A 23,754-nucleotide genomic window follows, 5' to 3' on the forward strand; every position below is an offset into this window, starting at 1 on the left:
TTGCATGCCTGCAAACCACGTTTGTTTCTCTTTCTTTTTTTATTCCGAGCTTACGGTTTTCCTCACCGAACTTTCCGTTGTGTCACCAATGAACGAAGATAACGACATCCGATAACTTGCAGTGACGACAAGTCACACGGCCACCGAAACTGTGTGGAGAAAGCTGCGCACGAACTTTTAAATGGGCGTTGTTTGATCGCTTTTGTCATGTAAAGTTGACTAGTAATTAAGCTGGTTTAAATACGCAGATTTGTAATGCTTGTTCACCTGCCTTACGAAAACAATGGTTATCGCGCCATAAACTAAAAGATATACCAGCACAGGTTAAAGGACTAACATATGAAACCTTCTTAAGGCCTAAATTCGGATACGCGTGTATTGTGAGGGACCCGCATACTATCACTAACATAAATGAACTTGAAAAAGTCTAAAAAGCTGTCTATTTTTTGAAGTACAGTCGAACTGTTCCAACCTTTTCACTATTATTTCAATAAAGTGATCGAGTTTAATTCCAACGCTCCATTACCGGCGCAAATTTTTGCGACTGAAATTTTCATACTTCTTTGTTAATTCCAAAATTAGACTAAATTCTTCACCGACCCTAACTTTATATCTAGGACCCGACACAATCTACACTCAACTCTTCCTTTTTATTGGCCGCCGCGGTGGCTCAGTGGCTACGGTGCTCGGCTGCTGACCCGAAAGACGCGGGTTCGATCCCGGCCGCGGCGGCTGGAATTTCTTTGGAGGAGAAATTCTAGAGGCCCGTGTACTGTGCGATGTCAGTGCACGTTAAAGAACCCCAGGTGGTCGAAATTTCCGGAGCCCTTCACTACGGCGTCTCTCATAGCCTCAGTCGCTTTGGGACGTTAAACCCCATAAACCAACCAACCATCTTCCTTTTTATTGTCCCGTACTTTTCCGAGACCAGTTTATTTCAGCACTATGTCTTTTCACTGTCAATCACTGAGTGGAACGATTTAGGAGCTCCTTGTGCGCATTCTCTACATCTTATAAATGACCATGTTTATTATCATATGTTGCATTATCAGTGATCTCCCGATGCTCGTGTTTTTGTTTTGCTTGCATTTTGGTTCTGCAATTTGCATTTTTATATTTCTCTTTGCACTCCGCACCTATACTTAGGCCTCACGGCCTGCAGTGTGTCACAAGTAAATAAATAAAGAACCACAAGTAAGTCGCCAAGCGTGTAGTCGGAAAGCTAATCGATCAACAGCGCTCTCTAAATTCCCGGTCCCGAAAATGTTTCAGCCAAGAGAGGTCACCGAATTTGAAAAAGAAAAAAAATCTAAACACGAGTGACTCTATTTCCTTTCTTTTCTTTTTTTTTTTTTAACAATGCCCAGCCGCTGGGGGAATGCGTAGAAAGTGCAGGCGCCGAACGCTTAGTTACAGGTACGCTTTGGAATCAAACGTTGGTTTGCCAAGTTTCCTGCCAGTAGCGGAACTTCGTGGTGAGCGACTATATACAAATGCGCCGATATTTCCAACCTGAGTACGATTCGTGCGAGCAACACACGCTGATCAATGCTAATAAAACGCCCCAGAGCACGAGCTTCCTTCCGCAGTCGTAAGCAAGGTACTTTTTTTCTGCTTACTTCGTGCAGCTGTTTTGTCTTCCTTTTTTTTTTTTTTAACTGGAGCTCGTGGCTCCCGGTACGACCGCCAGGCGGGACCCGTGTCGAGCTGGGCCCCGGGTGAGAGCACCTGCAGGCATAATTAGCAAGCGGACGTGGACCACGAGCTTCCGGTGACAGGACGCATGTAATTAGGGGACACGAATGCCGCGGTTCGTTAGGAAAAGTAAGGAAAAAATATACAACGAAAACAGCGACGACCCTACCGTGCGAGTCTCGATATAGTACGACAGCCAGCGCTTAAACCGCTGGCAAGCGTCCGACTTTGTGGCTTGGATTCGCCGATTGTGCAGTTTGTTTTACGGACTGGTGCAACGAAACATGTTGGCACGGGGCAGCTAGCTTATATGGCCCGGAACGCAGCAATATCGGCCGAAAGCTACAGGGGGCAACGTCGGGGACACCTATACATGGAGAGAAGTACAAGTATCAAAAAACAGAGTTCGCCTGAGATGTGCCGTCTCTCTAGTCATTCTCAAATGAAAATCGGAATGAAATCAGCACGTTTCATTCACTTGACCTCAAATGCAACTAACCTGAGCGTTAACCGTAATCAGGAACACTACCGGTGACGGTTAGCGCTCGCGTTAACACTAAACGTTAATCCCCGCCTTTGACCGCTAATCATTCATTCTCATCGCCGGGAACATTTATAGTTGGCAGCAACATGATCAGTGGAAGACGACTGACGGGGAAAGGTGGCTTCATTTACGGGGCATACGTATGAACCAGAGTAAAAGTGAGTACGAAACATCGACACTCCAACTTTAAATGGGCGGTCGCTATAGGAACGGATATAACAAGTGCTAAGCAATACTAGTTCCGCCTTGAGACGTGTGAGCTTGCGATGGGTGGAAACTTAAGTAGCCATAGCAACGTGCTTGAGGGAGTTCCTGTTCACTTGGCGGCCAGTACGGTCACGCCTGCCTCCGTGCTCCGATGAGTGCAGAGGTGCCGGGGCAACCAGAGGCCCAAAAGACGCACTGAAGGTAAAATTTTTCTAGTAAGGAAACAGTGCACAGCAGGTTGCATCATCAAGACTCTCTACTGATTAAAGAAGCACGCGCCGGCCTTAAAATAAAAAATGGCGTGGTTACTCTGATAACACCTTTAGTTATACTATTTATTTGCCAGTATACAAATATATATATGGAGGGCGACGGCAAGAAAAGTCTGAAATGTGTGAATTTTTCTGACCCTGAAGACAAACTTAAGCGCTCCCCAGCAGCAATTTTCGCTAAAGGTATGTACAATCAGATGCAATATCAAAGGAAACACTAAACAATGATTTTTTTTTGTCATTTCTGCGCTACGGCTGAAAATGTCCTACAGGTATTATTTATTATTCTTCAAGATAAAAATTATTCCTAAAACAAAAAGTGTCCTTTTCGCTCATACTAGTGTAGTAATCATTGTTCGAATGCTCACGATGCGTTTGTTCCCACTAATATTGTCGCTACCTGTACACCACGGATTTTGCCCCCTTGCCCTAAAGAAAAAAAGAAAGCGATTATGTGCGGCGCACGCGTTAAAATCGATGGGCACTCCATTTAGAAGCAAAACCCAAACATCACAAAGATAAAAATCGCAGACAGAAGAGGTTCTCGAGCCCGATTCGATTTCCCACTAATATCGTAAGAGCGCCATGGTACTCCGCCAACGAGACACGCGTAAGTTGCCATCCTCCGTTATTGTTTATTTCCCTTTCACTCGGAGATTGGTTTCTTTGCTCATTTCCCGGTTTGTTTTCGAACGCTCGTTTATTTGTTCACTGCACTTATCTCCTCGCGGTGTCCTATTGTTTCCCGGGATTAAATTTCATTCCGCCGTTTTCCAGCGGCTCAGCGGTGCCCTGTTTGGAGGCGAGGCGCTGCGCTGTGCAAGGATTGTTTGCGCGCCTTTAGATGCCGAACGTTGGTCCCATTTTCGCCGGTAGAGGCCGCGGAGGATAAGTACCTGCAAACTAGCACTTCCAACTGAAACGGGCGTGAAGCGAAGAGGCGAAGTTGTCGTTCTACTTTGCTCTCGCGGAGTGAAAACGCAGCAAAAAGGCGCGATGAAGTTAGCGAGGAAAAAAAAAAAGAAGAAAGAAAGTGGAATTAGTTCGTGTTTCCCCTAACTTTTCTCCGGAGCACAAACTTTAAACGCTAAATTCAATTACCGTGCTTTTTTTTTCTCTGTTTCCTGACAAATTGAACAATAGAAGAGTGCAATAAATAGATGTGTTCTTGACAGGAAAGCGCTTCTTTCTTGAAGTCAGCAATTTCGAGCTTTCCCCAGGGGGGAAAAAGTTTTGCGCCCGTGAGCGAGGGGAGCAATCCCCGCATAGGGCCTGGTCTTACTGCGACATAACCAGTGCCCGAGCTCTGCAGCTTATAACCGAACGTCGAGTTAAGCTTTAGCATATAAACAGCTGGCATAGCCTGTGTCTATACACTCCAAAATATGCCTCTATGGGAGTGAAAAGGGAATCAACTGTCCTCTAGCGCACTCGCTTTTATAAAAGGCAGTTCGCTAGAGGACAGCTTTACTGCCTTTTTACTCCTTTCTATTTGGAGTGTACCTTTGACTACCAGTAGTTGCGCATAAAAGAAAAAAAAACCCTTCTTTCATTGTCTGAAACGCTATTATTTCCTAATTCCTAATTCCTATTTCCAATTTCCTAATTCCCCAAACAAGAAAGAATGTGGAAGACCTGAGCCACCTTTATATGCCACCAAACCATGAGCTGTGCCACCTCTATAACACCATCTGACCGGAGCATGCGCTCAGATGAAAACAGGGCGCTAGCGTGGCTTGCGGTATACACCGCTGAGATTTTTCGCTGATTAGAGTCGCTTCAAACATCGTGAACGACTTCGGGAGAAGGGGGCACGCTTTTCTGCCTTGCAGAAAATGAGTGGGTCGATTACGCACAGTTCGAAGCATCCATCCTGCCGTGGGGGCACCATATTGCCCGAAGAGCGAGCCCCTGACCGCCCCCGGCCAGGCGTGGCTGCCCGGCCGGGCAAAAACACAGAGGAGGGGACGCGATACCGCGTTTTCATGCATGCACGCAGCATGCGTTAAACCCCCGCTGAGTCCGTGCGCATGGTGTTTCGCAAATGTCATAAGTGCAGGCGCCGTTTTTACTAGGCCAGACGTGAGCCAGGCTAGATATTTACACACATATTTACGCGTGTTGAAAACAGGCTAGCACCAGAGCCAACACCACCGGCATCTGGTGTTAGAAGGTTCAACAGTGAGGTGAGTGAGAGTGTTCGAGTGTGCGCCCCACGAAAGAGTGGGCTCACCAGCTCCGTTGGGATGTCCCACTTAGTGGTCGTTTCTGGCAATGGCGCCCATTCTCAGCAGTTTCTGAAAGCACAAGAACTGTGACGAACCAAGGTCTCAAAGTTGACTTATTTTCACGCGGAAACACAAGGAGATTATACCTCTTTTTCGGAAGTACTACACCAGCCTTTTTAAGTTTATGCACACGACTCTGGCGAAACAAACTGAACTTTCTGCATACCCAAGGCGTATTCTTTGAGATTTAATGGTGTTCTCTGTAATTTGCACCTTCTTAATTGGGCTACATGCAAAGACGGCAATTGAATTAAGTTTCTGTGGTAGCACTGCCTCCCATGAACTTCTCGTTGCGAGTATAAGCACTGTGAACCGTGACATCTATCTGCACACATCCGCCGACTGAAAAGATGGAACAGCGACGTGCTTGAAGCGTACAGCTGCAACGGAAAAAGATTAGCACAAGTGACTCGTGACCGGAGCGGAAAAATTGCGAGACGTGGCGCTACTGTAGCCGTATGCGCAGATAGCGAGAGTGCCTGGCACCTTCCACTTTCCAAAGTTGGGGTGACCGACAGAAAACAGCCCATCCGAAAGCAGGCACTGCCACACATTACCTTTGACAGTGCATCCCCAGCACATTTTTAAATTTAAACGGTGATAAAGATAACGTTGCTCGCAACGCCAGCGCAAAAAATAAATAAATAAAACTAGATTATGTGATTAGCCACTTTAGCACATGGTTTGGCTGATAAGACATCTACAGGCGTTCGTTTAAGATGTTGCATTTCTGATGGGCGAATGTCTAGGTGGGCTGCTTTCTGCCGGCCACCCCCGCTTTAGGAAATGGAATGTTCCTGGCACTCTCGCTACCGGGGTACTCGGCAACAATAGCGCGGCGTGTCGCGATTTTTTCGCTTCGGTCATGATTCACTTGTGCCATTCTTTTTCAGTTGCAGCTGTGCACTCTAAACAAGAATAAGCCTATATGGGAGTGAAAAGGGTGTAAGCAGTCCTCCATTGCTCCCCCCCCCCCCCCCTTCATAAAATGGAGTGTGCTTACTGCCTTTTTACTTCTTTGTGAGTAGAGTGTATACCCTCTGTACCAAATCCGATATGCCCGTGTTTGGACGGTAGGGGAAGAGTAGGAGTGCTATGGAATGCTCATGGAACTACTGAGCGACCTAGAAGCACTGCTGAAGAATGGTAAAATCGTTGAGCTATAGAGTCAGTCTAAAAGCATCGCGGGAGTTTCAAGACGGGGAGTAGGTATAACGTGCGAGCAACTCCGGTATCGCGGCGGCTACGGCGGGGCATCGGTGCTGGCCCTACTCGTGTAATTGCCGTGGCTCCGAGTCGAGGCAGCACGAGAGCGCGGTTCGACCCGCAAGGGGGGGCTCGCGTGCTTCGACGCGGGGCCACCCGTGGGGTCAAGGAGAGCGTCTCCCATCGCTGCACCTCCTCCGCGCACGCCCCCGCAGCCATGCACGATAAGCACAGGAGGCGAGGAGGAGACCGGACCTTCATCTGAGCGAAGCCTTGCTTGTTCCGGCCATCCGATATTCCCCGATGGTGGGGCACTGTGTTCGGGGTGAACACAAAGCGCCACATGCGAGGGAAGGTATCGCGAGACGTATATCGCGTGTACAACGCGGGAACACAGATTAAAGCTGGGTTAGCACTTTTGGCTGTACGTGTCAGTAATGCACCTGTAGCGTCAGAAAAGGCTAATTTGAATGCAGAAATGCAGTCAAGAAGTTTGGAAGAGTGATTTTCGCGGATCATATTTTGCATCCGCCTTTCGCGGCAGCGGCCTTCTGTGTGCTGCAGAGATCATGTAATGAGGGAATGAGCTCATGAGGGCATGACGATGAAGCACGCCACAGCACGCGTGCATCCCTGCTGCCGTCGAGTTACCCAGGCGTGGCACGGGTTAGACAGCCAATTTCTTTACACGCGATGCCTCCTCAGGCAACCTCTAATGCACGAACAGTGAAAATGTAAGGAGTGAGTGAGATGACCTTTGAAATGCTTTGTGCCTGTGGGTGTCAGTGGCGAGTCTGCTGGTGCAGAAAAACCCAAATTTCGCGCATTCGGTTAGAGAAGCTAATTTTTATCATGGTCATCCTTGATTGTTACTCCCGACATCCTTGATTGCTACTCCCGAAGGGCTACACGCCTCTCAATCATTAGGGAGCCTAACAGTAGTAGTTAAAAAACTAGCTATTCGGTATTAGTTAACGAATATGCTAGTTAGCAAGTCTTAGCTGTATTCTGATGTGCCACACCGCCCAAAAAAAAGCGTTCTTTTAACTCAAAAAGCCTATCTCTAAAACTTGTGTAAAGTCTTAGGCGAAACACCCAGTATATCTTCTGGATGTTGTTCCGGCTTAATCGCAAAGTTTTCCAACCTCCAACACACAATAACACATCTCAAACACAAATAACTGCCCTGCCTAATGTCGTAAGGACTCCTCTCCTACACCCCCATTCGCAAATCTGGTTAATTAATTAATTAAATCAGTAAATCAATCAATCAATCAATCAATCAATCAATCATGTGGTTTCTCTTCATCTTCTACCCTCCAATGGTCGGTTGTTGTTGTTGTTGTTCACCTCATGGGAATAGTAAGGAAGAAGATGCCAGCTCCGCTCTCGTGGCCTCGCACTTCGCACTCGAGCAGGCGTTCGATCTCTTCTCTGGGCCACAGATCCTCGCAAATTCCAGAAACGGGGCCTCCTCCCCGGAAGTTTCCTCACCTTTTCCAGTAGGACGCAGGTGAGACTGCAGGGGTGCATCTTGACAGCGCTTTCGCGTTGAATGAAGCCAAGCTTGGGCACATAACAGATTTGTGCCTCTTTAATCGTCGTCCTCTTACTTCCAACTACCGATGGAGCTATATTTCCGTTCATTTTGGTGCGAGCGGTGCATTTTTCTTCAGCTCTCTCGGTCGCACCGAAGGTACAGGGACTCTGACGGTCATATTAGCACATCCTCAGAAGCGCCACGCTGTTTGCTGGCGCGCAAGCAGCTAGCACCAATTAATACAGTCAGCCAGAAAGGCGCTTAGTGTCGCTATTACGCAAGCTGCGCTGTTTCTCTAACAATATACAAAGGCTTTTGCTTGAAATGCATATTTGTGGACTTAATTGAACCCGAACGTAATCTAACGACGCTCAAGTCACGATGCGTGTAACACGATTGCGCTGCCGCCTTTGCAGCTTAGTCGGGAGGCGAACAGACGGAGCACGATGACCTCTGTTGTGGACTCAACATCCAGGGAGCAGGAGCCCGAAGTGCCGCATTTAATAGGCGCGAATTTGGTTATGTCGCAAACGATGTCCCCGACGACGGCTACGTCGGCGGCGAAGACGCTAATGTCTCCTCGAGTTCAACTAAAGATCGAAACAGTAAGTGAGGTTTTCAACTATTTTTCGTGCACACCCCTTATCCCCCCCCCCTTTCCACGCACGCACACACACACACTCACACAAAAGGCCTGTTTACATGAACTCGATATCGTCGAGTCGAGTTTCCTTGTCGGAGAAAAACCATTTTTCGGATTCATGTAAACATGTCGGGTCGAGTAAAATAAGCGGCAGAGCGAGTCGAGTTAACTCGCCTGCAAGGGTAGGTTAATTCGCTTGACGCGCCTTTCTAAAAGCATCGAGTTGAAGTGTGGGTTAGCGGGACTGGAGAGGATAAATGCGAAACTGTTTTTCGCTTGCGCCGTCGCGCCTGCGAGACAGCGATGACGTGTCGCAATCTTTGAGGCTGCCACTGCCCTTTTCCAGCTGCGCTGCTTGAAACTTCGTGTCGCTTCAGTTGAATTGGTCTCGACTTGCTAAAATAGAATTCATGTAAACACGCAGCCGTCGAGTTGGGCTGACCTTGCTCAACTTGGTCCCCTGGCTCGACCCGCCGCTGTCGGGTTTATGTAAACGAGGCTAAACACCACAAACGTGCGCACGCGCACACAACTTGGGCAAGCCGCACTATCTCCTGATGACGTTGTCAGTCTACGCAGCTGGGACAAAGCTGGAATTATAAGGTCGCATTTTGCATCAATAACTAACACACTGTAACAAGTTCCCGTTCCGCTGTTAGGAGTACGGGAGCCGGTAATTTCTTGACGTTTCTGACTCTCCTAATGGACTGATAACGAGGAAGTGACGCGTATCACCACTGGCGTTAAAACACACAGGGTCTGAAAAGACCGTTGCGCGCTAAAGCACCTCGGTAAACCTCCGTGACGCCCCTGGCTTTAACGATGGCTGTAAACATGGTTGCTCAACATTCAGAGTGAGGAAACGCAAGCCCCTTTATTTCCTTGTGACAGCGCTTGTGTGTCCTCGTTCTTCGTCGTGTGTCCTGCTGGTTTGCGCTGGTATTTATATGTTATGGATCACCAACTAGCCCGCACCCTTACCCTACTGGCCTTAATTTCCGGAGTACACTAAATGCCTCCAGTGATGAAGCCGAAGGTGTGGTCGATCAGGAATAGTTGCTCATGCCGGCGATCCGACCGAAGCCAAGCGCTCCATGAAAGGTATGGGCGGTGGGATGGAAAAGGAGGTTTAGATCCGCGTACTGAGAGCAGAAAGTTGAACTAATTGGTCTAAAATATGAGCTGTTGTCCATCTGTAAAAAGAAGATCGAAGAAAGACAGTACTGAACACGTCGTGAAGGCAATAACGCTACAGTGATAAGCATTACAACAAAAAATGGCTGGGGTTGAACATGGCAACCTAGTATAGTAATACAAGCGAGAGCTCTGCTAAGCACGCTCTCCACTGTCTCAAATCAAATGTCAAGTTCAAGGCCAAGGGTCAAAGGTCAAGGTCAGTTATCCAATAGTCACACATATATAGTTACGTCGTCATAAACTGTAAACAGAAAAGAGTAAAAAGGGTGTAAAGCTGTCCTCTAGCCCGCACCCTTCTTTAAATGGTGTGCGCTGGAGGACAACCTACTCCCTTTTTACTCCCATATAGGTGTATTTGTGTATTACCATAGCTTGGGCAATACCTCCACGCAGTCAAGTTCGGTTTGACCTTGTGAGGCATTGTCATTGGCGATGTGGTGCATACTGTCTCAATTCAAATGTCAAGGTCAACGGCCAAGGTCAGGTACTCAATGGTCACGATCATATGATCACGTGGTCACAGTGTCATAGTTTGAGCCATACCACCGTGCAGTTAGGTTCGGTTTGACCTTGTGAGGCACTGAAGGTCACTGTCTCATCCGCATCGAAATCGTAAGTTGTACCCCGAGCAGTAGTGCTCTCGCTATAAAACCGTAAGGCGGAAAGCGAGGGCCGGTGTGCTACAGAAATCAGCTCACCGAAAGCGGTAGGTTTGGCCAGTTGGTTCTGGTTTAATTTAAGAGGCACTTTCCAGCGGTAAATAGACGAGGACAAAATTACGGCGCCAGAAACACGCTAGCGCATGCAGCGTTCATCTATTTGCCGCTGAGAAATGCCTCACTTTTCAGGAGATTAAAGCTCTGCGGGATACTTGAAGAGAGAAAATGCACCGTGGTTGCCTCAATACAACAGCATGTTGACGTGCTGTTGAGGCAGTAGGCATCGGATGGAGTCGAAAGAGATAGTCTAGAAGGATAGCGACGCAAGAATGCCGACTAACTGGTATCGATCCGTGGAATACGGCGCTGCGGGGTTACACAACAAATGGACACAAATCGAAGACGCCAAGTATTGTGCTCGGTGCTGTCGATGTCTTCAATTTGTGTCCCTTGGTCGTATACATACCAGGTGTTTCAGGGAAGACTTTAAGTGATTGTAAAAAATAGGTTTTTGGAGGTAAAATTATAGATTTTTCAGCATAGTATTGCCCATGTTCGCGGACACCAGAAAACCGGTGAATAGTTTTAAGTATATTTTTAATAATTAACTTTTTAACTGTTAGAGTTACGCACCCAGTTGCCATTACAGGTTTGTAGCCGGTCGTTAGTAAAAGCCATATGAGTTTTGAGAACTTAAAACATGCGATTACCCTTGGCGCTGTGGTTCGACAAAATTTGGCTTTCTTTTGACTCGTTACGAGCGCTGGAAAGGCTGCTTTGCCTGCATACTTTTCGAAAGCGCACGTATTTTGGTACGATGTAGCCAAATTTTGTGGAGCCACAGCGCCGAGGATAATCGCGTCTTCGAAAGTCTAAAATGTCTATTACTAACGACCGGCTACAAATCTCTAATTGCACCCAGTTGCCTAGCTGTGATATTAAAAAGTTATCTGAGAATATCTAACCAGCTTACTACTTAATGCTATTCACCGGCTTTCCGGTGTCCGTCAACAGTGGCAAAACTATGCCGCAAAAGCCATATTTTTACCCCAAAAAGCTGATTTTCGAAAACTGCTTACGTCTTCCCTGAAACACCTGGCATTACCGCAGCGCCGTATCCCATTAGTCTAGGAGGGGTTATGAGGTTATCTTTATCTTGCGAAGGATGTGAACCTGCATGGCGATGAGGTCCAGGTGAAGGGGCGAGGGAGGTGCAACAGCGCTATGTCAACTGACGTTCGCGTAATTTTCATTCTAAGGTACTAGTCCTTGTAATTTTGCGGCGGCGCTAACGTATACCACGTGTGGGTCCCAGCCGCCGATGAGTGCCTCCGAAGAGGAAGACTACATGACCGAGGGTCCGGGATGGTTCCGCATGTTGGCCATCGCGGTGGGCGTGCTGGGCACAACCGTCATCCTAGGCGTACTCACCTTCCTCGTCTTCTCGGCGCCCCAGGGCAACGTCTTCACCACACCTCCTCCGTCCCTGTGCACCACATTCGGGTGCATCGAGCACGCCTACTACCTCAACAAGGTACTGACTCACCCAGCCGACAGGGTTCGTCATGGGCGCGTCGGTACGAATACTGGCTGCCACTTCTTCACCTTGCGTGTATGAGAAATGTGGGAGCTTTCGATGCCGTTCCTGACCAGTGTCGATTTTCTCGACCTAGCCTGTCTAGCCTTTATTCATCTCTCAGTAGAAGTACAAGCGTGTTGTGAAATCAAAATATATACATCTATATAGAAAGAGTAAGCCTTACTGGATTGAGGTCTGGTCGCCTTTTTGTGCAGGCAACGTCTGGTCCAGGACTCCAATTGCTTCGGCAACAGTTTTGGCGCGATCTATACTCTAAATAAGAGTGCGCCTCTATGGGGGTAAAAAGAGAGTAAGTTGTCTTACAGATTACAGATTACTCTTCTTTTTACTCCCTTCTGATTAGAGTGTATGGGTCACAGCTGGTTGTCACGTCTGGAAACGGTCAGGCGTTCCTTCCACGATGCAGGGCTTGGATTCGTCCAATGGCTGATTTTGTGTTTGTTCTGCCATTACCAGATGCAACTCAGAGTCGAATACAACTCAAGAACGAAGCGGCTTTACCGGTCAAAGGCCCTTCTTCCAGCCAATGGCGTCGGCCGATTATCATGACCCTGCTAGGGTGACAATCTTACGAGACGACGGGCTGTGCCGTACTACCTGACCAGGCGTTTTAGTGCGTGGTGTGCAGTTCTCCAATTTTTTAGTGATATCACGGTAGCGTCGACCAGACGGTCGTTCAGGGTCTCATGCAGGACCGCAGTGGAGAAACGGACGAGAGTATGCGCATGCGCACAGAGCGTTTGACAGCAGCGCCATCTGCTCGGCTGTTCTGCTGACGTGCACGACCCCCGACGCGAGCAGACGAGCGGCAGGGTACGGTAGGCAGGGGCTGCTTCACGTCCTTAGAAAAATTTTTTTATATAGACTGTCCATAGACTTCTTTCCGTAAAGTCTATAGACCCTCTATAGACAAATTTTATAGGAGTCTAATACAAATGCTATAAGCAGTCTATAGACAATCTATAGATTTATGGCCATACACATTTAGTATACTTTTGTCGATAGACAGCCTAAGACTATGAATAAACAAAAAGAAGTATCTACAGGAAGGCAACAGAGTCTATAAGAAGTTTAGAGACTGTCTGTAGACCATTTTCATAAATGGAACAGCTGAGCCATAGAGGAAGGACAATTGGGATCGAATGGGTGACGTGCGTTTCCAGAGTCAGCGCAGAGGATCATGCAAAAGTCGCCTGCTTCCGGTTCCAACTCCTTCCCGCTGCTCGCTTTCCCCATAGCAGTCCCTGTGATAATATCGCTACAAAATCACTGGTTCTACTGCATCAAAAGACAAACGCGATGTCGACTCTGCTCGGCTTCATAGTGTCTTTTAGCACGAAATGCAACCAAAATGACGTAATTCGTACGAGGCTTTTTATGCGTATGCAGTACGATGTGTTCAGATGTGCTGTGGGCACAGTGCCTTTACACGCTGTGAGGAAAATACATGTATGATCTGCTAAACTGTGCACGTTTAAGCCCTTACTAAAAAAAAAATTGGCTGTGGCTTAGCTAAGGTTAAGCCTGGATATCTCGGCGCACAGCGGCGGTGCGCCAGCTGTGGGCCATGTGACGTCACAACTTGCGCACGCGCAGTATGGCCTTTCCTCAGCTCCGTGAAATGGCTCGGCGACTCGCGTGGTGTTGCTTTCGCAACAAAAACTGCACATTACTAAAAAAACTGGAGGGCTGTGCAGGATGAGCGCGCCCTTTTCTTATAATAACATGTCCGTACAGTCCATGCTGCGGTCGGTGAGTCCGTGCGACAACTTCTACCAATTCGTATGCGGATCGTGGACAGCGCCTCGTCGCCGGCAGACATCGGTGGGCCAGAACCTCCACGAGTCAGTGGCCGGCGCCATCCAGGTGCGTGCGAATCAGCTGCGACTGCTTTCTCTCTGTTCGGTTCACGGCTCCCACAGAATTTAGCTTCTTTTTTTACTTTTTTTTTAAACATATCATTGCGTGTGCATTCAGTGCGGACACTGGTTTAATATGGTTTAACGGTCAAAGTGTCAAAGTCTCGAGACCATCATCATCATCATCACCAACCTGACTACGCCCACTGCAGGGGCAGGGCCTATCCTGTCCTTTGCCAGCTGCGGCCACCGTATCCCCGCAAACTTCTTAATCTCATCCACCCACCTAACTTTCTGTCATTCATGATCTGAGAGAACCCGCCATATGCGCTCCGTCCATGCCCAAACATGCGTAATACCCCATTTTATCGGTAAAAATATTTTTGTGATGGTCGCATCTGTACAAAAGGAAACAGACAACACACACTAAGTTCTGCTATATGTAACGGCCATGATCGATGAAGAGGGTACACCGTACATTGCTCGTGGTATGCACCCGAACTTTTTAATCTGCTAGCACTTATAGTGGCGATTCTATGCGTTTTAGCGTTGTGTGCCTGTCTGTCTTTCTGCTTGTCTGAAGCTGGGCTTGTGACAGGCTGCTCATCTGCCCGCCACCGTGTCAGGCGGCAGCCCATTTATCATCATCATCACCAGCCTGACAGCGCCCACTGCCCCTAAGCGCGCCGAGCTAAGCGGAATGAGCAGTAGCGGTTAGGGGGAGAACGTGATTCGATTGGTGCTTGCGCAGCAGCTAAACGGAAGAAGTTGGGGTGGTAACTAGGTAGTATCCTGGTACCACCCAGTAGGTCGTAGCTCCAACGGACAATTGACGTCATGCTAGCGCACATATCCGCATTTGTCCTAATTACCCAAATCGACTGACACTTTTTTTATTTGTTACATGCCGACAACATTTTATGCTTATTTCTGTGTAACCTTACGGTGAAAAAACTGCGCGCTTCTCTCAGTGAGCATAAGACAGAAAGTTCGCATTGAGGTAAACTAATTCACTTGAATGTAAGCCCTTGTTCATTGAAGCTGGCAATGTACAGGGGAAGGTTTTATTACGGATGACGTCACGATCGCTCCGCACGTCTCCCGACTCTGTGTGGGCGTGATGTTCGCCGCAGGCCATAGCTAACCTGCACCCCCCGGAGAGTCGAACGAAAGGCACTCGCAAGGCGTACGACATGTACATCTCGTGCGTCGAGGCTCACGACGTGGGGAACGTCCTCGGAAACCTCAACGACCTGAAGCGGTTCATGGAGCAGCGCGGGCTCTCCATCTCTGCCGAGGACACGGGCGCCGACGCGCTTGACCAGCTGGTCGACCTGGCCGTCAACTGGAACCTCAACTTCATCTTCGAGATGGCGCCGCACAAGCCGCAGGTCTGTGACAGACTTTCGCGCCGCATACGACTTGAGCGCACCAGATGTCTATGACGTCCTCAAACTGTGTTGAATCTCGTTATAACCGAACCAGCACAATGAATTGGCCCAATATTGGAAATGGACGGTTTCGCTCTGGTCCTTTGTAGGCCCAGTCTTTTCCAATACATTTCCAACATTGGTCCGATTAGCTGTGCTGCTGGGGAGTGAAGGCGAAGGGGCTTGGAGATTACTTCGTTATAGCCGTAGCTTCGTTATAGCCCGTGTTGGCCAAGGTTCCAAGGGGAATCGTCATTCCTTCGTTATATCCATTATTTCGTTTTAAACCATTTCGCTACAACTAGGTTCGATTGTATGTGTTCCCTAGGCTCCGCCTAGGCTATAGGCGACGACATATATTTCGACAGTTTGGTGTTGGGTTTAAGTGCAGCGATATCTCGATGCATGAGCGTTTGTGCATCTTGCCGTCACCAAAATGCGACGATCGCGGCTGGTTAACAAACCCGCAACGGCAAGCTCTAGAACGTCGTAACTACAGAGCCACCTTGACGACGCGGGCGAGCTTCCGGGAGCTAAGAAAGCTCGGATCTCTCAGCTCTAACTAACTCTAATAACTTCTTATTCGAATGCTATCCATTGGGTCTGTGCGATTGCCCTCGAGGAGGTCGAGGAACCACTCATTAGCATGCAGCAGCACTCAGCAGCAAAGCCGCAGGCCTCAAGCCGCGGGCCTAAGCGGGTCTCGGGTTTTGGCTCGAACCGGGCTCGGGCCTCAGAACCCGGTCCGTGCAGCGCTCTAGGAGGGGCGCTTGCGCCTTTTCTACGGTCCGGCGTGGGCTGTTGTTCTTTAATACACAGCAGTGTAACACACCAGATGGACTTCTTAACCGCGAAATAATGTGCAATGAGCAACCCTTCTAACGAAAGAGACCGAACATGGCCAGGAGTGTTTAAAATTCGAAACGAATTGTAAGAGTAACTACCTCTGCGAGAGTAACCACCTTTCTGAGAGTAACCCCCTACCCGATATCTCGTGATCGTCGTCGGTATGAAATGGAAGTCATCCCATACAAAGTTCACGAATTCCATTTAATTGTCCTAGTTAAAAAGCAACTCGCGACTGAACCCCCAACTCAACTCGCCACAGCCTTTCTTCTACATACCATTTACACGTACAGCTAGCGCTGAAGCTGGTTTTACATTGCATGAAGGCCCCTTGAACCTTTTTCTCCCCGGGTCCTGCAGGGCCAGACGGAGTGGATGCTGGTCATCTACCCCGGCTCGCTGGTAGAGCACTTCACGATGGCGCAGCAAACGGGCGCCGCGTTCGGCGAGTACCTGCGCCACCACCTGGCCAGGGGCTTCGGCAACGCCACCGACGTCATCGCGGCCTTCCCCGTCTTCCGCAAGCAGATCGAGCAGGCCACGGCCGTGCTCAACGAGCCGCTCAACTCCACCAGGTACCCGTGGCTCAAGTTCACCTTCAGCGAAATCGACGAGCACGCCCCCAACATCGACTCCACCCGCTGGATCACCACCGTCAACAGGCACTTCGCCGCATACAACGTCCGCTTCAGGAACGACTCGATCGCATTCGTCACGGACCGGCGGGTGATCGAAGCGCTCAACTCGCTGCTGCACAGTGGCAAGTCGGCGTTCAAGCTTCCCGTGACCGCGTACATCGCGTGGAAGTTCGTCGAGCTGTTCGGCTGGGTCCTGGACGACAAGATCTCCGAGATCCGCTTCGGCGAGACGGACAAGCAGCTGCTCCAGGAGGCACGCCGTGTGGCCTGCGCCAGCTTCGTGGAGCGGACGTTCGCGTTCGCCATGAGCGCGCGCTATCTGTTCGACAGCGTCGAAGGGATCACCAGGGGCCTGGTCAGCTCCCTGATCACCTCCATTCAGGTGGAGCGTGCTCTGCTTTCCTCCAGACACAAACGCGCCAGCACGAGTTACTACTTATAGCAGCGTGCGTATACAACATTTAGTACACAACATTTGGATACGACACAAAAATTATACAACCTTTCTACCTTACCGGTACCCACCTATGGGGCAGAAACGTGAAGGCCAACGAAAAGGGTTCAGCTTAAGTTCAGGCCAACGCAGCGAACAATGGAAAGAAAAATGATAGGTGTAACGTTAATAGACCGCGAGCGGGCAGACCGGGTGAGGGAACAAACGCGGGTTAATGACATCCCAATCGAAATCAAGAGGAAAAAATAGGCTTGGGCAGGGCATGTAATGCGAAGGCAAGAGACCGGTGGTACTTCGGAGTAACAGAGTGGATCCAAAGAGAGGGCAAGCGTAGCAGGGGGCGGAAGAAAGTTAGGTGGGCGGGTGAGAATAAGAAGTTTGCGGGGATACGGTGAGCGTAGCTGGCAAAGGACAGGGTTAACTGGACAGACATGGAAGAGGACTTTGCCCTGCAGTGGTCGTAGCCAGGCTGATGATGATGATTATGCGTACGTATGAGCGTGCACTAATGACCTTGAAAAATTTCGTGTACCAGCGTAAGTTCGGCAGTAAAGTTGAATGGCATTCGGTTGGAAACCATTCGAAACGCCCATGTAGCAGGGGTAGTACCCTTCCTTGCACATCGGGCATGAAGCAGCCCTGGAGAGCGTCAAACAAACCGCGCGACTCTGTCACCCGCGGCTTTGCGCAGGGCCCCATCGTTCCCCGAAAGGGGACTTCAAGAGGTTTGGGCGAACCTCCCCACCTCTCTCGCTACGCTGTGGCCTGGGCTGGCCAACGCCGTGTATGCTTCGCGCTGAGCGCTTCTCGCAGACTCCCGCCGGGGGGTACCGGGAATACCGCAGCGGCCGGGCGCTTAGGAAATATACAAAAGGACGAATGGTCCTAATGTCAGCGCGCGCATCTATCGATCCCTTGCACTTACCAGTCGCGGTAACATCGGTCATATGCAGGCTTGAAATAAAAGCTATCAAAACGGAGCTCCCAGCATGTTAGCAGAAATGGAATACTTTAAGAAGTGCAGAATGATTTCAGGGAGGGCAGACATTTGCAGGACAGTCTACATTGGCCTGCACAGAACTTCGTGTAGCGTTTCACAAACAGCTAAGAAACGAATATCCGCTCCTAATTATCAACGCCAAGAAAGCGGTAGTTATAAACCACTATATGTATACTGCCGCTTGTAAAAGCCTTTCTTGCTTGCAGGACGCCATGCTGGACTTCACGGACAACTCGGACTGGATGGACCCAAAGACCAAGGGTGACTTCAAGCTGAGGGTGTCGGATGTCGAACGCACCATCTGGATAACCGGCATTAGCGCGTACCCTGGCAAGCTGACGGCCCTCTACTCGCACTTCCCCGTCATGATCCACAACTTCGTGGTCAACTGGATCGAGAGCAACCGGGCGTTGGCCCGACGCCTCGTGAGCCTCCTGGCCGACGAATCCTCGGCCACGTCCGAGTCCGACAGGAGGACGGCCTACGCTGAGTACAGGGCCAACTCGGATCCGTCGCAGTCCCTCTACCTTTACCACCTGAACAGCATGATCATGCCCATGAGTCTGCTCTTCAAGCCGATGTACGTGCCCGAAGGCACGCAGGCTATGAACTACGCCGGCTTCGGAGCGCTGTACTCGCAGTTGCAGATCAAGCTGCTTGACACGGTCGGGATCCAGTTCAACGAGAACAGACAGCTCGAGTCGTGGATGACGGCCAGTCCGATGGCCCGCTACGACGCCAAGGTGCGCTGCTTCTTCTCAAGGGAGAGTCAGGTGAGCGACACGGCCGACGCGGCGAAATCATGCATCTACAGCACGGCGTCTTCCAGGTTCGTCTTTCTAGAGAATACAAGTTCTGGATAGCTGGTGCCTCTCTTTCCTACACTCTAAACACGATCGAATACGACTATATATGGGAGTAGAAAGGGAGTAAGCAGTCCTCTAGTGCAGTCCCTTCTAAGGGACTGCGCTAGGACAGCTGCAATCGCTTTCTCTCTACGGGGTTTAACGGTCAAAGACTCCATACCATCATCGTCACCAGCCTGACTGCGTCCACTGCAGGGCAAAGACCTCTAGCATGTCTCTCCAATTAACCCTGTCCTTTGCCAGCTGCGGCGACCCTCCTACCCGTCCCCTCACTTCGACCATATCTTTCGAGCCAACCTCTTTCCGGGCCCACTACACCACTTGCAGCGACGGCGTAGAGGTAGAGCATCCGCCTCGCGTGCAAGAGGACCGGGGTTCGAATCCCAGTGCCACGCTATTCCCCATCGGATTGAAAAAAAAAAACGCCGCGTGTCGATAGAATTGCATAACCAGGCCCGGGGTGCGACCTGATCTCGGTGACCAGAACCGACAACGCACTCTCTAACCAGAACAGGATTTGGCCACCCTGGTGTATTACTTGGCCGCAACCTTGTATCAACAAACCAATTATAATGTTGATGTGCACGTTATTACTGTTACGACCCGAAGCTTCACACATCTTACGAAGGTTGAATCTGCTTCAGCAAACAGATTCAACCGCAAGCCTGAGCGGTAGCCTCCATTCCCTGACAAAAAAAGTTTTAGACAGTCTATAGAGTGTCTATAGACTTCTCTCTATAGACTCTATGGACTGTCTGTACACAAATCCTAAAGAACAGTCTATACGCAATACAAATGCCATAGACAGTCTATGGAAAGGAAAGAGACTTTAATGGATAATGGAGAGGTCTGCCTGGTTATAGGCCTGGCATGCTACTCCAGGTGAGGATGAAAGAAGAGGGTGAAAAAAAAAAAGTGACATCAAACATACTCAACACTCACGCACTCTCACACACACAATGATTATCAAAGTATGTCCACTAAAACCGTGTCCCTTAGATGACTATCAAAGTATGTCCACTAAACCCGTGTCCCTTAGAAAAACTAAGAAAGCTTTTGTCCCTCGCTCAGCCGAAGTTGCATCAGTCCAGGGTCCAAGGACATGCTCCAGGTGCACGGGGTCGTCCTGACGAAGTCCTAAAGCACCTAACAGTGCCTTGCGATGAGTATTAAAGATTTGGCAGTGGCAAATCAAGTGTACAATATCTTCGCGCACACCACATGTCGGTCACAGAGGGCTACTTGATACACCAATTTTATGAAGATAGAATTTAGAAAAGGCAACGTCCAGACGAATTCGGTGCAGGCAATTACAGTCACGTCTATTTAAATTCCGGGACATGCGGAATTCACAAACGGGGTCAATGCGAAAGAGGGGTCTGTACTGACGCCGCGGATCACACCACAGAGCGTTGCGTCTGCCAGGCTTTAGTAGCGAGAAGTCTCGCACCATCACTACGAGAAAAGGGTATCGGTAGAACCAAGGAGGTGTCGCCATGCGCCGATCTTGCTGCACCGTCAGCACGATCATTGCCTGCGAGGCCACAGTGAGCGGGTAACCACTGAAGCACAACACGATGACGTAACTCACAGGCCTCGGTGTGTAACCTATTCAAGTCATCGACGATCTGCTCTTGAAGGCTTCCTGGTGAATTTATCGCCTGTAGTGCAGCGCGAGAGTCACTGAAGACAACCCACGCTGTTGGCGGTTGTTGTAGGATGTAAGTAACTGCAACACGCAGAGCAGCCAGCTCGGTAGCAGTAGTCGAGGTGCGGTGACTGAGTATCGCTGAAATTGTGGTGCATGTTGACGGAATCCAGACGCCAATCGCAGATGACAAGGACGTGACAGAGCCATCAGTGTAGATGTGACGGTACGCATTGTAGCAACTATGAATGTGCTCAAGCGCAAAGTATTTAAGTGCAGGATTGGGGGTGTTTGTTTTTCTTTTAATGCCAGGGATTGTGATCTTAATTTGCCATGCTGCATACCTCCAAGGTGCGGTGGCATAGACAGTCTATAGACATTCCATAGATTTATGGCCATGCACTTTTAGTAGACTTTTGTCTATAGACTATGAATAGACAAAAAATTGGCTGTGGCTTAGGTATTGAACGAGAGCGAAAACCTCTCGTTGCTTTTCAGCCAACTCCCAAGCTACCACTTCTGGATCGGTGTTTCTGCGCCGTCTGACTGTTGCTTCTTCTCCTTCCATGGCGAGTGTCTGCGCCTGTTCTATGGACAAGCGCGCCTTATATACCCCTCCTTTCAAATGTGCACTGCGCACGGCTGCGGCGAAAGGTCAAACGGTGGCGATGATGGCCGCCTCTTCTATGGCCGCTGCCACCGCCGCCACTCACGCGTTCTCGCAACTCCTTGCGAAAGGACCTTCTCCTCTTGGGATGGCGGCGGCGACCGCGCGGCAGCGGCGAAGGGTAAAACGGTGGCGAAGAGGAGAAGCGGCGACGCTCGGACGACGCAGTCAGCGCGCGGCGGCGACGACGGCTGCTGCAGCAGCGGCCACCTGCGCTCCGCGTGACGTCGGTCGGTTTCGCGCATGTGTAGCTGTGGTTAAAATTGATCACGGCGCACGCCATACCCGGTGTTGACGAGCCTAGTGAAGCTTTTCGCTTCAAAAGCAATATCTATGGTAGGGGTGTGCGAATATTCGAAATTTTCGAATATAATTTGAATATTATATTTTTAGTATTTGTATTCGATTCGAAATCCAAGTATTCGTGTTGTTTCGAATATTCGACACGACGCGAATATTCGTGTCTAGCTGAATATTCTATTGCGAGCACCGGTGTTCATTTCGGTCCGCAAGTCCTATCGACAGAGACATAACAACAAGGCGGCGCCCAGAGCAATGCGTAACGTTGGGCCATACCGTAGCTGACTGCACTGGTGAGCTTCTTTGTGGCTATACCTGCGAAGCTGGTATAGTCAGAGCTGTGCACGAAATACCTCTCAATACGAGCCAGTTCAGTGCCAATTGAGAGGGCATTTTCTGTGGCTGGAGAAGTCGTTTCAGCTAGAATGGAACTACTTCTGCCTGACCATGTGGAGCAGCCGGTTTTCCTTCACGACAACCTTTTATGTTCATCCCAGCAACGCGCTTTTGTGCTTATGGCAAGCTAGCCTTGATCAATGCTGTGTACTAGCCATCTTCTCTGATACTTCCACTCTTCTAAGAACAATGTTCGAGACTTTGATACTTTTTGTACAGCCACACACAGCTTTTGTGCTCATTTCATCACTGATAGTTGAACTGTGAATGTTCTTGGGTGCTCAAATAAATGTTTTGTAGTGGTTAAATGCGTCTGTCCTTGATTATTCGATATTCAATTCGATATTCGGAATTAAGTATTCGTATTCGATTCGTATTCGAAAAATTTGATATTCGCACAACCCTAATAGGAAGTCAATAGAGTCAATAAGAAGTCTACAGACCATTTTTATAAGCGATTATACTCGCTGAACCCGGGACGAGCTAGGGAAGACAACTGCGCGATGTTTGGGGCTCGGCCAGCGATTGAGCAGCACGTGGCCTTCGCTGTTGCAGGTGGACCTGTGGGAGCAGCTGGCCTTCCAGGTGGTGCTCAAGGCGTTCCAGCAGAGCAAGTCGGAGGCGCACGCGCACGGCATCCGGCTGCAGGGGCTGGAGGAGTTCTCCGACGACGCCGTCTTCTACATGAGCTACTGCTACATCAGCTGCGCCCGCACCGCCGCCAAGACGCGCGTGGTGCGCAGGTCGCACGTGTGCAACGCCATCATCGACACCGACCACTTCCGCAGGACGTTCAACTGCCCGCCGCGCCCGGTGAACCAGCAGAACGAGTGCCCCAGGTTCTGGTAGACAGAGCCTCCTCCGTTGCGCCCGGAGATGACTTGCACGGCGCGGTACACAAATTTGATGTAATTTCATTATCTCAGCGAAGCTTAGTTGAATTCAGTTACACTGTCGCCTCTGTACAGACCACAATCACGACCGAATGGTATGAATGTCCTGGTATGCGCATATATACATAACACTCTATTGGGCACAGTGCTATATACAGAACTGCTACGCGCACTTTGTGCGTAATGACTGATCACATCAGCGCATCACGCTTAGTTCCTTTAGTTGTACAGGGCGCCGAGTCCGTCCACTATAACCCGCGGTGCCCACATATGCCAGTGCTGCGGGAACTCCTGCCAGGAAGTCTACAGGCGCTCAAAATCGGTGGCATTGTCTGTCACTAGTGCCTTTGTCCAACATCGCTGCAGTGTAGACTCTTCAACAAGCGATTTCTGCGTCACTTCAGGCAGCCTGGAGCCGATTTCTCGATTAGCTGCAACAAGTACTGTCGTATAGAGACGGGCGTTTTGCGAGCATGAACGGTGAATATCGGCGTCTCTTAGAGAATTAACGTGCTTCTGCAACAACTTGTGTTGTCTCCTAGTTTTCTTTGTTTACTTATTTGTGTTGTATTTTTCTATAATAGTGTCGTTTATTTCCGCCAATTCCATGCTGTATCACAAAGTATATTGTTTCGTATGCGAATTCCTTGTTTTTGTTTGTCCTTCAAGGCGCTTTGTACACAACAGTGTATGAAGCGAACTGGCTCCTTTTTCTTAGTGTGCTGCATTTTTGTTTCAGGTGAATATATAGCATCCTTCATGTCGCGAATAAGATGGCTTTCTATACCAATAGCGAACGCAGTAACCAGGGTTTTACAAAATAATGAGCCGGGTAGCACATTGTCCACCTTTTTCTTATGCAGACATTTTACCACCAGTAATAGCATCATTGTTTTATTTTTATTT

General features: G+C 49.3%; 1 protein-coding gene across 2 annotated transcripts in view; it reads left to right on the top strand.

Annotated features, from left to right (window-relative positions):
• Positions 1 to 23,491, top strand: part of LOC149358350 (neprilysin-11-like) — an 80,097-nt gene extending 56,606 nt beyond the window's left edge. The window contains exons 2-8 of one of the 2 annotated variants that reach the window (XM_089568821.1): positions 8,169 to 8,357; positions 11,567 to 11,785; positions 13,589 to 13,717; positions 14,844 to 15,101; positions 16,347 to 17,006; positions 18,285 to 18,851; positions 22,511 to 23,491. In XM_089568821.1, coding sequence (XP_089424947.1) covers positions 8,169 to 8,357; positions 11,567 to 11,785; positions 13,589 to 13,717; positions 14,844 to 15,101; positions 16,347 to 17,006; positions 18,285 to 18,851; positions 22,511 to 22,804 — 2,316 coding nt within the window. In that variant the 3' untranslated portion in view covers positions 22,805 to 23,491. The remainder of the gene's footprint in view (positions 1 to 8,168; positions 8,358 to 11,566; positions 11,786 to 13,588; positions 13,718 to 14,843; positions 15,102 to 16,346; positions 17,007 to 18,284; positions 18,852 to 22,510) is intronic. The other variant, XM_089568822.1, reaches the window with a different exon arrangement.
• Positions 23,492 to 23,754: the final 263 nt, after the last annotated feature.

The sequence above is a fragment of the Amblyomma mixtum genome, chromosome 2 (assembly GCF_055824585.1).
Source record: "Amblyomma mixtum isolate Tamu chromosome 2, ASM5582458v1, whole genome shotgun sequence".
Classification (NCBI taxonomy): domain Eukaryota; kingdom Metazoa; phylum Arthropoda; class Arachnida; order Ixodida; family Ixodidae; genus Amblyomma; species Amblyomma mixtum.